We start from the raw sequence: 14,133 nt of genomic DNA, 5'->3' as shown, positions 1-14,133 counted from the left end.
ATAGTTACCAGCTGAGCTGAGGAATGAGGAATGTAGTTAATTTGCTTATAGAAAGTGGATTTTGTACTTTGTAAGTTTCGGGTGAGTACTGAGTATCTCTACACAAGTTATAACCAGTTTTATATATTTATATTTTAACACCAAATAAATTTAAAATATTAGTATTACCCCATAAATATAATACATCAGTTTTATATTATCGTAAAAGTAATAATGATCTTTTCTAATAATATTCTTAATTTTTTTTTAATAAAACACTATATTAGTAATAATAATAATAATAATAATAATAATAATAATAATAATAATAATAATATTTGATGGTTAATTTAGTTGACTATCATCCTTGACTCATGAATTAGTTTCTTAATGATGCTTATAGGGATATCTTGTGTAATATAAAAAATAAATATTATCTTGAAAATTTTCTCCTTAACTAAGGCTAGTACGTCAGCTGTTTAAAAAAAAAGTTATTTATTTATACACATTGTTAGTATAAAGTTTTTTTACACTTGTAATCAATCATATTTTTTAAAATATTTTATTTTATTTTTATTTCATTAAAAAGTAAATAATATGGTACTATTAAAAAATATGATCAGTTATCGGTGTAAAAAATTTTAAGAGTTAATTACTTATATACTATCAATGTAAAGTTAGTGTAAAATTTTTTACATTAATAACAAATTATATCTTTTAATTATATCATATCACTATTAAAAATAAATATTTATAATAACGTGACATATAAAAGATATAATTAATTATCGGTAGAAAATTTTTTTACATTGATACCGTAGACGTCGTTAACTTTTCTGTATAAGTATCATTCCCAAATCCCAAATTTTATTAATTGATGTTTAAAGAGGACAACACATTCCAATGTGGTCAGTTATTGCAATTGCATTTGTGATAGCTTCTTCATCACTCTTTTCAACGGCAACGGCATGCCCCTTCTCTTCGATTTTCAGCTTCGGCGATTCCCTGGCCGACACCGGCAACTTGTTTCTGAGCTCGGAGTCACCCTCTAACCATTGCTTCTTCCCTCCGTACGGCGAAACCTTCTTCCACCATCCCTCTGGACGCTGCTCCGATGGCCGCCTCATCATCGATTTCATCGGTATAAATAAATAAATAAACATATGGATCTCTCTCACTGTTTGTTTCTCTAACCGTTTTTGTTTTGTTGAATAGCTGAGTGGCTGGAAATTCCAATGGTGAAACCGTATTTGGGAATGAAAGGATGGAAGGCGGAAGGAGGAGCCAATTTTGCTGTTATTGGAGCCACGGCGTTAGAGTCCTCTTTCTTTGAAGAAAGGGGCATTCATATCCCAACCAATTATTCTTTGACAGTTCAATTGAATTGGTTCAAGGATTTGCTTCATCATCTCTGCCACTCTTCTGCAAGTAACTTTTCAACTATTTTTTCTCATCTTTATAAACCACCGTAATCATAAAATTATTTTATATATTAATTTAAATTAATAAAATAAAATATTAAATAATTTTTACATTTTTTAAAAATTTGCAGATATATATGTATAAAAATTTTAATTTAATGATTAAATTATTAAAATTTAATATAAAATATGAGTTACACTTATTCTTAAAGTAAACAGATCTCCTCTTTTTATATATAGTATTATTTTATTTTACTCTTTGCAATAATCTATTTGTTATAATAAGAATTATCATGTCTATGAAATAATAGGATTAAAAAGAAAAAAAATATAATATGTATAAAAACTAAAATTAAATATTTTTAACTATAAAAATTAAAAAGTAAAATTCATAAACTATAAGAATCAAATAACCAAATGAATTTTTAAACCTTGTAATAAATACATTAAGAGTCATAATTAATAATGATTTTTTGATTAATCTTAAATTATCTCGTAGAAAAAAAAATCTCAAGTGTATTTTTGGATAACTATATTATTAGTGCAAAGTTTTACTAAATATTATTGATAACTAATCTCCATTAAAAAATTTAGTTGGTCATTTTTAATAAAGTCTTATTTTTCATCTACATTTTTTTCATATACAAAATTTAAACTTGTACATGTGATTGTCCTAAATCCGAGACATCCTATTGAACTCTTATCCCAAAGCTTCTTTGTTAATAGCTTCAAGCTTGTGGGATTGTGTACCTTTCATCGTCTTAGATTCGAGACATCTTATCAAACTCTTATCCTAAAGCCTCTTCGCTAATATAAATTTTAATATCCTACATGAAAATGAGCTCTGGTTTATAGAAAGTGAAGACAAAAGTTACAATCCCATGCCTTAAAAATCTAGCTTGATAATACTGATTTCTGAATAAAGGTTTAAATTTGCAGACTGTCATGAAGTAATTGGAAACTCGTTATTTCTTGTGGGTGAAATTGGAGGCAATGATTTCAATTATCCTTTGTTTATACGAAAGAGCATAGCAGAGGTTAAAACGTATGTGCCGTATGTAATCAATGCAATAGCTTCAACCATCAATGTAAGATTTTAGTTTCGTTTGATTAATCCTTAATTAGGTCTTCAAAATTGCATGTTATCACATTAATCTTCTAAAAATTCAGGCCACCAGATTTTGTTATTTGTATTTTGTTTCTTTACAGGAGTTGATTAGTTTAGGGGCTCGCACGCTCATAGTTCCCGGGAATTTTCCACTGGGATGTAATGCACTGTATTTAACAAAATATGAAACCATGGATAAGAACCAATATGACCAATATGGGTGTTTGAAGTGGTTAAATCATTTTGCTGAATATTACAATCAGAAGCTCCAGAGTGAATTACATAGGCTTCGAGGATTTCATCCTCATGCTAATATTGTTTATGCTGATCATTACAATGCTGCATTGCCATTATTTCAAGATCCCAAAAAGTTTGGTAATTCAATTAACCTTCTCAACTACCGACTATTATAATTTAGTGGAAGTTTGTTCTAAATAATGCTGTCACAATTAATGCATTGCTTCATGACTATAATATTTTGATGCCTATGCAGGTTTTACTGGTCTTGAAATTTGTTGTGGAATGGGAGGTCCATACAATTACAATGAATCAGTAGATTGTGGAAATCCAGGCGTGATTGCTTGCGATGATCCTTCTAAGCATATTGGGTGGGATGGTGTTCATTTGACTGAGGCTGCATACAGATTGATTGCTAATGGTTTGATGAAAGGACCATATTCTCTTCCTCAAATTAGTACCTTGTGCTTGATGAATGTAAGCTCTGGCTATTTCCATAGCTAAATTGTTTCTTCTTTTCAAATGAAATGAAATAAATTCAATATAGTTACCACTATTACATGGTCTGTTTATGACATACATATATTTCAAGAATATAATTATCAATTTTTACAATCTTAATCTTTTAAGAAGACAATGATAATGAAATCAAAAGTTTTATTTGTTAAGAAAATGCTTAATGATACTAATATAAATTCAATGAAAATGTACAAATCAGGAGTGTTAGCAATAGGAGTGGGTCCGCGGACTGATCCGTAAGCCCGCGAATTTTGCGGATAATGGACCCATTTTTTTCAAATCCGTATGATTATGTCTAATTTTTGAACCCGGCCCGTTAAGTCCGCGGACTTGGCAGATTTAATCCGCGGGTTCGCGGGCTAGTCCGCAGACTTCACATTTAATATTTTTAAATATTATGATTTTAATATTAAGTTGTGTATTTAATTTTTTAAAATTATTATGACATTAAAGTTATGTTTAGTTGGTATATATTTGTCATTTGAATTATTTTTATAACATTTTGATGCTTTTATTATTGAAAGTTTAGTATTATTATTTAAGTATTTGTAATTATTTTTATTTTAATATTTTAATATTTAGTATTTTAAATCATTTTAACTATTGATAAATTTTAGTATGATAAAATTTAGCTTATAAATAAAAAATATTTTTTTTCTTCTAATTTTATGTATTTTTATTTTTAAAAAAATTATTTTTTTGAACCATTATTTAGGCCTGTGGACCGGTCCGTTATCTGCGAATTTTGGCAGGCCGGATACGGACTTAAAAAAGAAATTCATTTATTTTACGGACCGGACTTATCCGGCTCGTATAAAACGCGGGTTTTACGAACCGGGCCTTAAACGGGCCGGACCGGTCCGTATACCCACCCCTAGTTAGCAACATATTCTTTTTAAACACACTCACTTTCATTTGTAAGAATTTATTGAAATTTATAAAATCAAGAGAGAGAAACATTAAATAAGTTGTGAAATTACCAAAAATTATATTTTTAATAAATTTCATCCGATTAAAGAGAATGTATTTAAAAGAGTATATAAAAAAATGTGTTACTAGTATTTCTCATTTATAAATATATCAAATTCTAATAATGATCTATTGATGATTTAACAATGTTATAAAAAATAGTGTCATCTTTTGACTTTTTATTATTATTGAATTAAGATCATTTTCATCACTTTTCCTTTTAGCGTGATCAATATTCTATCTCTAATCTTTGTTTATCTTTGTTGTCTATGTCATTTACCTATCCTTTCATAATTCTTTTATTCTTGATCACTATTTTTTACATTATTTACTTATCTTTTTATTTTTATTTTTTATTTAATACTTTTTGTATCATCCCGAAAAAATTCTGAAATGGTGTTACCGAAATGACTTTGCTGAGGAGGGTCTTACCAAGGGTCTCGAGACGAGACCCCCAACCGAGTACACTAAGACTTCGGCCAAGGGGAAGTAAGAGATGAATCGGTAATGGATCGATGACTTAATGCACATTACCCCAAGCGAGGAAAGTCAGAATAACTTCGTGACATAAATCCTAATCATAAATAAAATCTTATCTTTGTTGATCAAAATCTCAACTAAAATCACCATATAAAATTCTAGGATTACTGGGACCTATAAAACTCATGAACAAATAAATATAAAGTCTAAAATCCTGTACCTAAGAAATAGATTATACTCTTGAATATTTTGACTTTGAGGATTTGCCTAAAATAAATCTTAAACGTCCTTTAGATAAAACACTTTTAATTTTTGTATTTATGAGGTAGCACAACAGAAGAAAATCTAATATTGAGCTTACTCTAAAATTAGGATTTCTTTCCTTGCTACCAAATAGAAAGTAAATCTTCCATATAAAACAATGCTACGAAATTCTCCACGAAACACCAACATTTTATCCACCACCATTCACTTCATCATCCTTGTTGCTATTCACTATGAGTATCATCATTCTAACAACCAAATATTTATTGTCGCAAGTGTCATTCCTCCATTTTGAAGATAAGTTGAAAAATCAAGGTTTAACAGCATAAAAAAGAATTCAACATTGTACTTTAGAATAAAGTTATATTCAAATAAATTGCATCTTAAACTTGAAAAATAATAAGAAGAAAAATGAAAAAAATTATAAAATAAAATTCATTTTTTTAGATTTAAATCCATTTAACTTGTTAAAAAACTCATTTTAACTAGTGCTAAGTTTTTTTTAGCTTACAAGAAAAGCTTATATCATTACTAAAAACATGTCTGTATTTGGTAAAACCAACTTATAATTAGCGGAAAGCTTATAAATTATAGGTTAGGAATTGAAAATTTTAAAAATTACACATTAATTATTAAATTGAAAGTGTTTGATAAGATAAACTAATAAGTTAGGTAGTTAATATAAAAGACATTTATTTAATAAGGACAGTGAGAAAAAAATATATAGAAAAAATGGTTTCTAAATTAAAAAAAATAAATAAGTATATATATATATATATATATATATATATATATATTTCAAGTAAATTAATAAAAAAAGAAAAAAAAAAGAAAAATTAAAAACTTATAAAATATAAACTATCTTAATTAACTTATGAAAATAAATTACAAATTTATAAAATAAGTTATCGTATTAACTAAAAAAATTATTTTAATTAAAAGAGTTTTTAAATTCTTTACATTAAAAAAAAACACTCTAAATATCACATTAAAGAACTTGATATTTACTACAAAGTCACCAAAAATATCTCATACTTTATTGGTTAAATTCTATTATTATCTAGCATCAAAATTATGCAAACGAACAATCATCACTATTGAAATCGACTTTATTCCTCGAAAGTATGGTTTCACACTAAAGTAGGTGTATTTTTAATCTGAATGAATAGAGTCCTTTTAATAATAATGGTTGAGATAATATATACATAATTTTAAAATTGAATTATTTTAGTGTCATTATTATAATTTTGATAAGTAAAAAAGTAGATATATTTTTATAACGAATGATTTATCTTTGACTCTTGCATTTTTTTTAAATGAAACGTGAAAATGGAGTGGTACTCTTTGATCCATTTATAAAATTATTAGGCTAAAATCTTAGTTTATTCTCTTATAATATTTTAAAATTTTAATTTAGTCTTACTTTAATTTTTGTGTTTAATTTAGTCTCATTTATAAAAAAATACTAACAATATATGTTTTTTATCTAAATTTCTTAAAAATCGTTAAAGAGTCGTGAAAATCACGTCCGTGCATGATTTCTACGGTATGAATCACATAAAAAATATACTAAGTAAAAATTGTGAGAACTACGTCCATAATTTTCAATCACATGGACACTTTTAAATGACGTTTAAAAAATTTAGACAAAAGATAAATATTAATAATATTTTTAATAAGTGAGTCTAAATTGAATTTAATTTAGATTAAAGTAAAATTAAATTAAAATTTTAAAATATTCTAACTAACCGTTTTGGCCAAATTGTTATCAAGAATTTAACGGATAGTTAAAAAGATATAAATTACAAGTTTTTATTTTCAATGGTTGGAGTTCCTAACTTAAGTAACAGAGTCCACTCTAAGTCTCTACCTACCACAAATGTGCAAGCGAAGCATCCATGATTGATCAGCCATACCATGCCTCTGTCCACTAAAATTTCGTCACTGCGACAACAACAATGGTTGTTAAGTGTTGTGCTTGTGCTACCACTACTATTTCTCGTCACTGTCACTGCCACTGCTTGCAATTACTATACCTCACTCTTCAGCTTCGGAGATTCCCTCACTGATACGGGCAACTTGTATTTCATTTCCTCACCGCAGAGCCCCAATTGTTTGGTCTCTCCCTACGGGCTAACCCATTTTCACCACCCCAATGGACGATGCTCCGATGGACGCCTTATTCTCGATTTCATTGGTATTCTACCATACCCACTTCTTTTTCAACCAATTACTGCATAAAAATTCATTCTTTTTACTGTTTTCTGTGAAGCTGAGTATCTGGGGCTTCCCTACGTGGAACCCTATCTGGGTTTCAAGCATGGGGCGGTGAAACGCCGGAATATTGAGCAGGGAGTGAATTTTGCGGTCGCCGGAGCCACCGCGTTGGACCGCCGCTTCTTTGAAGAGAAGGGGTTCGCTGTTGGTGCCACTGCTAACTTTTCCCTGAGGGTTCAGTTGAATTGGTTCAAGGAGTTGCTGCCTTCTCTCTGCAATGCGTCTTCAAGTGAAGTTATATCTTTTCTTCACTTTTGTAGCTTTGATAGACTAATTAGAATGACTTAATCACCTATACACCGTGGGTGTAAACTTTACATTGAAAACTAATTATATCTTTTAATTATATTATGTCATTGTTAAAAGTAAATTTATTTATAGTACCATGACACAATTAAATGATATAATTAATTATTAGTGTAAAAAAACTTTACACTGACAATGTATAAATGATTAACTCAATTAGAAATGTCACCCACTTTTAAATAATTATTACAAAATAAAAAAAATGATTGAATGTGTAAAAGTTACTGTATTGCCTGCATTCTAATTAAACTTTTTGTTGGATATTTTCAATCCTTATATATATGAAATGTAATTTTAATGCACTTAAAAGGCTTTTACTTTGTTACCTACTCAGGATCTTTCATATATGAAAAGATTAGTAACTTTTGGAGTAATTATTTTAAGAACTAATCACCTATATATTGTTAGTATAAAGATTTTTTACATTGACAACTAATTATATCTTTTAATTGTGTCATGTCACTGTAAATATATTTACTTTTAACAGTGACATGATACAATGCAAAGATATAATTGGTTGTCAGTGTAAAAAAACTTTATACTGACCGTATATAGGTGATTAACTCTTATTTTAAAGTTATATATGAAGTGACTTTTAATTGATCGATAATGTAAGAAAATTTATATTTATTAAAATGAAGTTAATATTGTTTCATATGAACCAAATAAAGTATGCAGTTTGAGTATTGACAGGGAGAAGGATCCGGAGATAAATTAAAATGAAAAAGTTTGGTCTAGTATATTCAGTAGGTTAGCCCAGCGTAGTATTTAAATATTTAAGATTTTCAAGCACTTATTTGCTCTTTAGGTATTTATTAGAAATTAAGAATAGTTTAAAATCCCTCTAATCAATTGTTGTCATCTATAACTCTTCAAATTATAAGGATGAAGGGGAAGTAGTTAAACGAGTCTTAAAATTTGATGAGCAAGGATTGATTCTCATAATTATTCTGCGACTGTTGTCAGCATGTTGGTTATTTATTCCTACTCCTAGTTATTTCCAATGGCATATGGGATTTCACTCTTGCAGGCTGCAAAAAAATTATTGGCAGCTCCTTATTTGTTATGGGAGAGATTGGAGGCAATGATTATGGCTATCCCTTGTCAGAAACAACCAAATTTGCAGATCTTTTGACTTACATACCCCAAGTAATATCTGTAATCATTTCAGCGATCAGGGTAAGAATTTGATTCGATTGTTGAGTGGTAGCCTTTCTGATGATCACTTTTCAAGTTCAAATACCACTTTAATTAATGAATTGATGATGGGTTTTTCACTCCCTTTTATGGAGTGTGAAATGAGTAGAAGGAGGCAAGGAACATAAATGTATGAAGCAAAGAAAAAAGGAAAAAACATGACCATAATAATTATTGGTTAGTTTATTAATCTATGCAGGAGTTGATTGATTTAGGGGCTGTAACGATTATGGCTCCTGGAAGTTTGCCACTTGGATGCAATCCAGCCTATTTAACAAGGTTTGCAACTATAGATGAAGAGGAGTATGACCAAGCTGGATGTTTGAAATGGTTGAACATGTTTTATGAATACCACAATGAGCTGCTTCAAATTGAACTAAATAGGCTCCGAGTGCTATATCCTCTTACCAACATCATTTATGCAGATTACTTCAACGCTGCAATGCAGTTTTACAATTCTCCACAACAATTTGGTAAATCTATCCTTTTAGCTTTTTATGCCATATCAACGTTTCTGGCTTGCAAGTAAACAGAAAAGTTCTGTCTATCCATGTGCCATTAGTTAGTAGTACTGATTGAAATAATTAATATGATTGAATACAATGACACTAAATTTCAGGTTGATTGCTTGAGTTCAGACTTATTATACGAACAATACTTAGATTTAGACTGGTTTGATTGCTTTATAATAGAAAGATACAGGAAAGAAAATGAGAAGAAGAAAAAATAAGTTGAAAATAAGATTACTATTTAGTTGTTTGGTAGTAGGAGAGAAAAGATAAGAAAATAGTGAGAGAATTCAAAGAAGTATAATTGTAAATGACATAAATGACTTTAATAAAAATGAGATATACTATTTTTGTTTGTATATGATATAATTAGGAAGGACATAGTCATTTTAATATTTTACTCTCTTTTTTGTAGCTTTCTCCTAAATTGGAAGAAATTATTAGACTATCAAATATCCATTGCCTTAATCAATTATTACATGAGATGCATTATTGTTTTTTACTTTATGTGAAAAATTAATAATATTTGATTACCAGGGCCGTATCTAAAAAAATTTGGGGCTTTAGGCAAAAATTAAGATAATAGTCTATGTTAATATAGCCTAATAATTTTTATGTTATTTTTTTGGTTTCTTGAACTGCAAAATTATTTATTAAAATTTTATAATCAAGTAATTCTAACATCTTACTCTCAATAGATAATATAGTTAACCCATTCAATCTATATTGTAATATAGTTGATCTTAAATATGATTTAATCAATTTTAATTTTGAAAAACTTCTTTCAACAATTACAGATAATGTTAATAATATTTTATAAGCAATGTATGTATTTGGAAAAGAACATGATCTTTTTATATAGTTCAATATTTTTAATTGTGTGTTAATTTCATTTGTTAGAATTTCTTTCAATAATTTTAATTCTGAAAATAAATCAAGACCATCAATATCAGAATGGTCCTCAAAACTTAAAATCTTTTCAAGATTGATACAATATTTTTTCAATTCATCTTCCCCTAAAGTTTTAAATTTATTTGAATCAAATAAAAAATCAAACATGTTTTCATATTCTAAAAATTGTTCAAATCGACTCTTAATAGAAGAAATAGATTGATCTAATATATACAAAAAAATAATTAGTGCGAAAAGAATCTTTAGTAGAATGAGCTATTTCATCATTATCAATGTCATCAACATGTTTTTTTCTTATGAATCTTACGTTTTTCATTGAACTTAGGCTCTATGTCCATTTCAATAACCATTTCTTTGGTAGATTCTAATGCAGATGTAAAACCATTTTCCCTATAATTTTTTAAATAAGTTATAAGGTCTCTTAAGTGATCTATAGCAACATCTATATGCATATCTTTAGATTGCATGATCTTACTTACAGAATTAACCACAAAAAATATATCATACCAAATATTCATTCCCAATAAAAATTCAAAATTTTCCTTCTTATAAGTCGTTAAACACATGACTTTACTCTTTATTTTAGAATCTTCACTAGTTTTTGATAACTGAACAAATGCATCCCTTATTTTTTGTGCTTGAAACTTTATGGCTTTAACGCTTTCAATTCTACATTCCCATCTTGTTTGAGATAGTGATTTAACTGAAAACTTAGATACATTTTCTTGTAAGATTTTTCACCATTTGGTAGAAAAAGTAAACAAAGAATAAATACGTTGCAAAACTCAAAAAAAAAACTCTAGTACATGAATTTGCTATATCACCTATAACTAAATTCAAATTATGACAACGACAAGGAGTATAATATGCTTTAGGGTTTATGTCCAGCAATCTTTTTTGTACTCCTTGATTTTTATAGAATAGGAATCAACAAAGAAAAAAGACAGAATAGGACCGTATTATTCTCAATCAAGCTCTTAAATTAGACGCGAAGAATGAATTGAGAATGAGAATGGAGAGAGAATGAGAAAGAGATTAGAGAGGAAACAAAGAGGTTGAAAATCTATCATCTGTAAAAGACAAGTAGTAGTGACTATTGAATGTTAAGTGACTTTTCATTTACAAAAATTAATAAATGGATTGTGGTCTTTTAAGTAATTTTAATAATAAGAAAATAAGAGATATAAAAGATATAAAATATGTATTTTATAAAATATTGGACCTTATCTTAAATATTATTAATTTTTTAAAAATTAATTTATATCAATAATATTATTTATTAAAAAAATTTGGAGGTCTTATAAGTTTGAGGGCTCTAAGCATTAACGTTAATTGTCTTATTGAATGTTCGGCCCTATTGATTACATGTAGTGTAGATATTAGTTATAGACTATGAACATGTCTGGATATAAGTTTACAATGATTTTTAAGATTTTTTTTTATATAAAAAATACTCTTTATAATTTTCAATAAACAAGTTCTCAAAAGTCCTTTCAAATTGTATCCAAATATATTTTATGTGATTTAAGATTAAGACCACCTAATAATTTATCATGAATTGGAGAAAACCAATTTTATTGTGGGTCTACAAGTTTTTTTTCTCTATTATTTTCGTATGTATCTACGGAATGGAAATGTATATTCCTTCTTCTCCTTTCCTTTCCATGACTTTTCCTTTCTGTCAAACAAAGTTTAAATGTGGTTTTGTTTTCTAACTAGAATTAGTGTTTTACTTTAATAACTTTTACTATGTTTAATGCAACCTTTTTTTTTTATACAAATTACAATTGTAAAACTTTAACTCTAACCGGAGAATAATACTAAGAATACTTGAAAAAAGCATCTAAGTTTTGTTGTGAGCATATTTGTGATGATCTTTCAGTATGTCATTAAAACATGACCTCTTGTTCTGGAAGAGTAATGCTTGCATATGCTTGAATGTTATTGCAGGGTTTGGTGGAAATGCTCTGAAAGTTTGTTGTGGAGGTGGAGGTCCTTACAATTTCAATGATACGGCCAAGTGTGGAGACGCAGGGGTGATTGCTTGTGATGATCCTTCGCAATATGTTAGCTGGGATGGTTATCATTTATCCGAGGCTGCATATAGATGGATCACCCAAGGTTTATTAAATGGACCATACACCATTCCTGAATTTAATGTCTCGTGTTTCACAGGTGAAACCATTGCATATTTTAATAACTACGCAATGAAATAAAAGTCAGTGTATAATTAATTGTGGACCACTTAATCCAATAGGATGTGATAGCATCCAAAGGGGTTTGTGAGGTTGTACCTTTTACTATAGAACCCTCCACTCACAATCTTAACTATGCTCTCTAAATTTGCACCACACCAAGACGCAGTCTCGACACCTTTCAAATTCATCTCGCTTGAAGAATTCGAAACCGTGGTTGTGGCTTATTAATTACCATCATGGAAGGCTTTGTTTGGATTTGAAGATGGAAAAGGGAGAGTGGAAAAGGAAAGATTTGAAGGGAAAGTGAGTGGAAAGTGAGGTTGTTTGGATTAAGAGAAAGTGAGTGGAAAGTGTAGAGAAAGTTTGTGAAAGTTTGTGACTGAATTGATTGATGTGATAGATAAAAATAAATTTTTTAATTGATAATTGTGTAAAATTACTATTTTATCCTTAAGTTAAAAAAGTTTATAATTATTATAATTAAAAAATAAATATATAAATTTTAATTTAAAAAATTATAAAATATTAAAAATAATTTAATTTAAATATTTACTTTAAATTTAATGATAGATAAAAATTAAAAATTTAATAAATAAATATGATTTATACTTTTACCCTTAGATTAAAATGAGTATAATATTAAATAATAAATTACAATAAAATTATATTAATAAGTATAATTTTTTTAAAAATAATAAATAATGATAAGAATAAAAATAAATATTAAAAAAATAATAAGAATCATAATAAATAATAATGATGCTAATTATAATAAATAATATTAATATTAATAAAAATAAAAAATATTATTATTTTAATTTTATAAACAAGTATTATTTTTTTTATATTTTCATATTAATATTTAAATAATAGAATTTTTTTAATATAAAAAAATTATATAATATAAATAAACAAACTTTAATATATATAAAAGTGAAAAAATAAAAATATTAATATTTAATTTATATATATATATATTAAATATTTAAAAAATATATATAAATTAAATATTAAATATTAAATATATATATATATAAAATATTAATATTTAATATATATTATATATTAAATATTAATATTTTATATATATATACGATTATGTTATATGTATAACATATAACATAATTGATTATGTTATATGTTATACATATAACATAATAATATAACATAATCGATTATGTTATATGTTATACATATAGCATAATCGATTATGTGGCCAAGCATAATCGATTATGCAAGACTACATAATCGATTATGGCCTTGCATAATCGATTATGTAGCCTTGCATAATCGATTATGCTTCCTTTGTATATGCTTCCTCTGCTGCATGGCACACTACGCATGCATGCGAAGGGGTATTTTTGGGTTTTTATAAATCCTACGTGGCTTTCTTCTGTTTTCTTCGTTTTTGTGCGAGGACGAGAATCACGCTTCTCCCCCCTTTTCTTCGCCTTTTCGTCGTCGCAAATCACCAGAAACGAACAACAAGTTTCTTCGCCTTTCTTTGCTCGTGAACAGTAAATCCATAGAAACAAACACTACCGAAAAGTCATTCTCTCATGGCATGTTTGTTTTATTATTCGACTTTGTTAAATGAAAAAAACACTCATTCCAAAAAGCATAAAATCAAAAAGTAACATTTTCTGTCTTTTCCGCTTAACGTGATTTTGTGAATTTCCAACGAAAACTAAACACGCTTACTCTAACCAGTTGAATTTTTAAAGTCCCATGTCGAGTATATCATCGAAAACAAGTTC

At 27.7% G+C, this 14,133-nt stretch overlaps 2 protein-coding genes across 3 annotated transcripts; both read left to right on the top strand.

The window, feature by feature from the left end:
- Window positions 1–853: 853 nt before the first annotated feature.
- Window positions 854–3,301, top strand: LOC109817768 (GDSL esterase/lipase At1g28600). Its single transcript, XM_020383111.3, has 5 exons — window positions 854–1,120; window positions 1,195–1,407; window positions 2,340–2,488; window positions 2,610–2,883; window positions 3,002–3,301. The coding sequence occupies exons 1-5, from the start codon at window positions 883–885 to the stop codon at window positions 3,247–3,249; spliced, it is 1,122 nt and encodes a 373-aa protein (XP_020238700.1). The 5' UTR covers window positions 854–882; the 3' UTR covers window positions 3,250–3,301.
- Window positions 3,302–6,803: 3,502 nt separating this feature from the next.
- LOC109817769 (GDSL esterase/lipase At1g28600) lies at window positions 6,804–12,802 on the top strand. Of its 2 annotated transcripts, none has more exons than XM_020383113.3 (5): window positions 6,804–7,174; window positions 7,250–7,483; window positions 8,591–8,739; window positions 8,957–9,230; window positions 12,129–12,802. In XM_020383113.3, the coding sequence occupies exons 1-5, from the start codon at window positions 6,895–6,897 to the stop codon at window positions 12,392–12,394; spliced, it is 1,203 nt and encodes a 400-aa protein (XP_020238702.2). In that variant the 5' UTR covers window positions 6,804–6,894; the 3' UTR covers window positions 12,395–12,802. The 2 variants fall into 2 exon arrangements, with proteins under 2 accessions (XP_020238702.2, XP_020238701.2); XM_020383112.3 differs by having other exon boundaries at window positions 7,250–7,489.
- Window positions 12,803–14,133: the final 1,331 nt, after the last annotated feature.

Source organism: Cajanus cajan, chromosome 1 (genome assembly GCF_000230855.2).
Source record: "Cajanus cajan strain Asha chromosome 1, NIPB_CcT2T_4, whole genome shotgun sequence".
In the NCBI taxonomy this organism is placed as follows: domain Eukaryota; kingdom Viridiplantae; phylum Streptophyta; class Magnoliopsida; order Fabales; family Fabaceae; genus Cajanus; species Cajanus cajan.
This window is presented reverse-complemented; position numbering and strand designations above follow the sequence as displayed.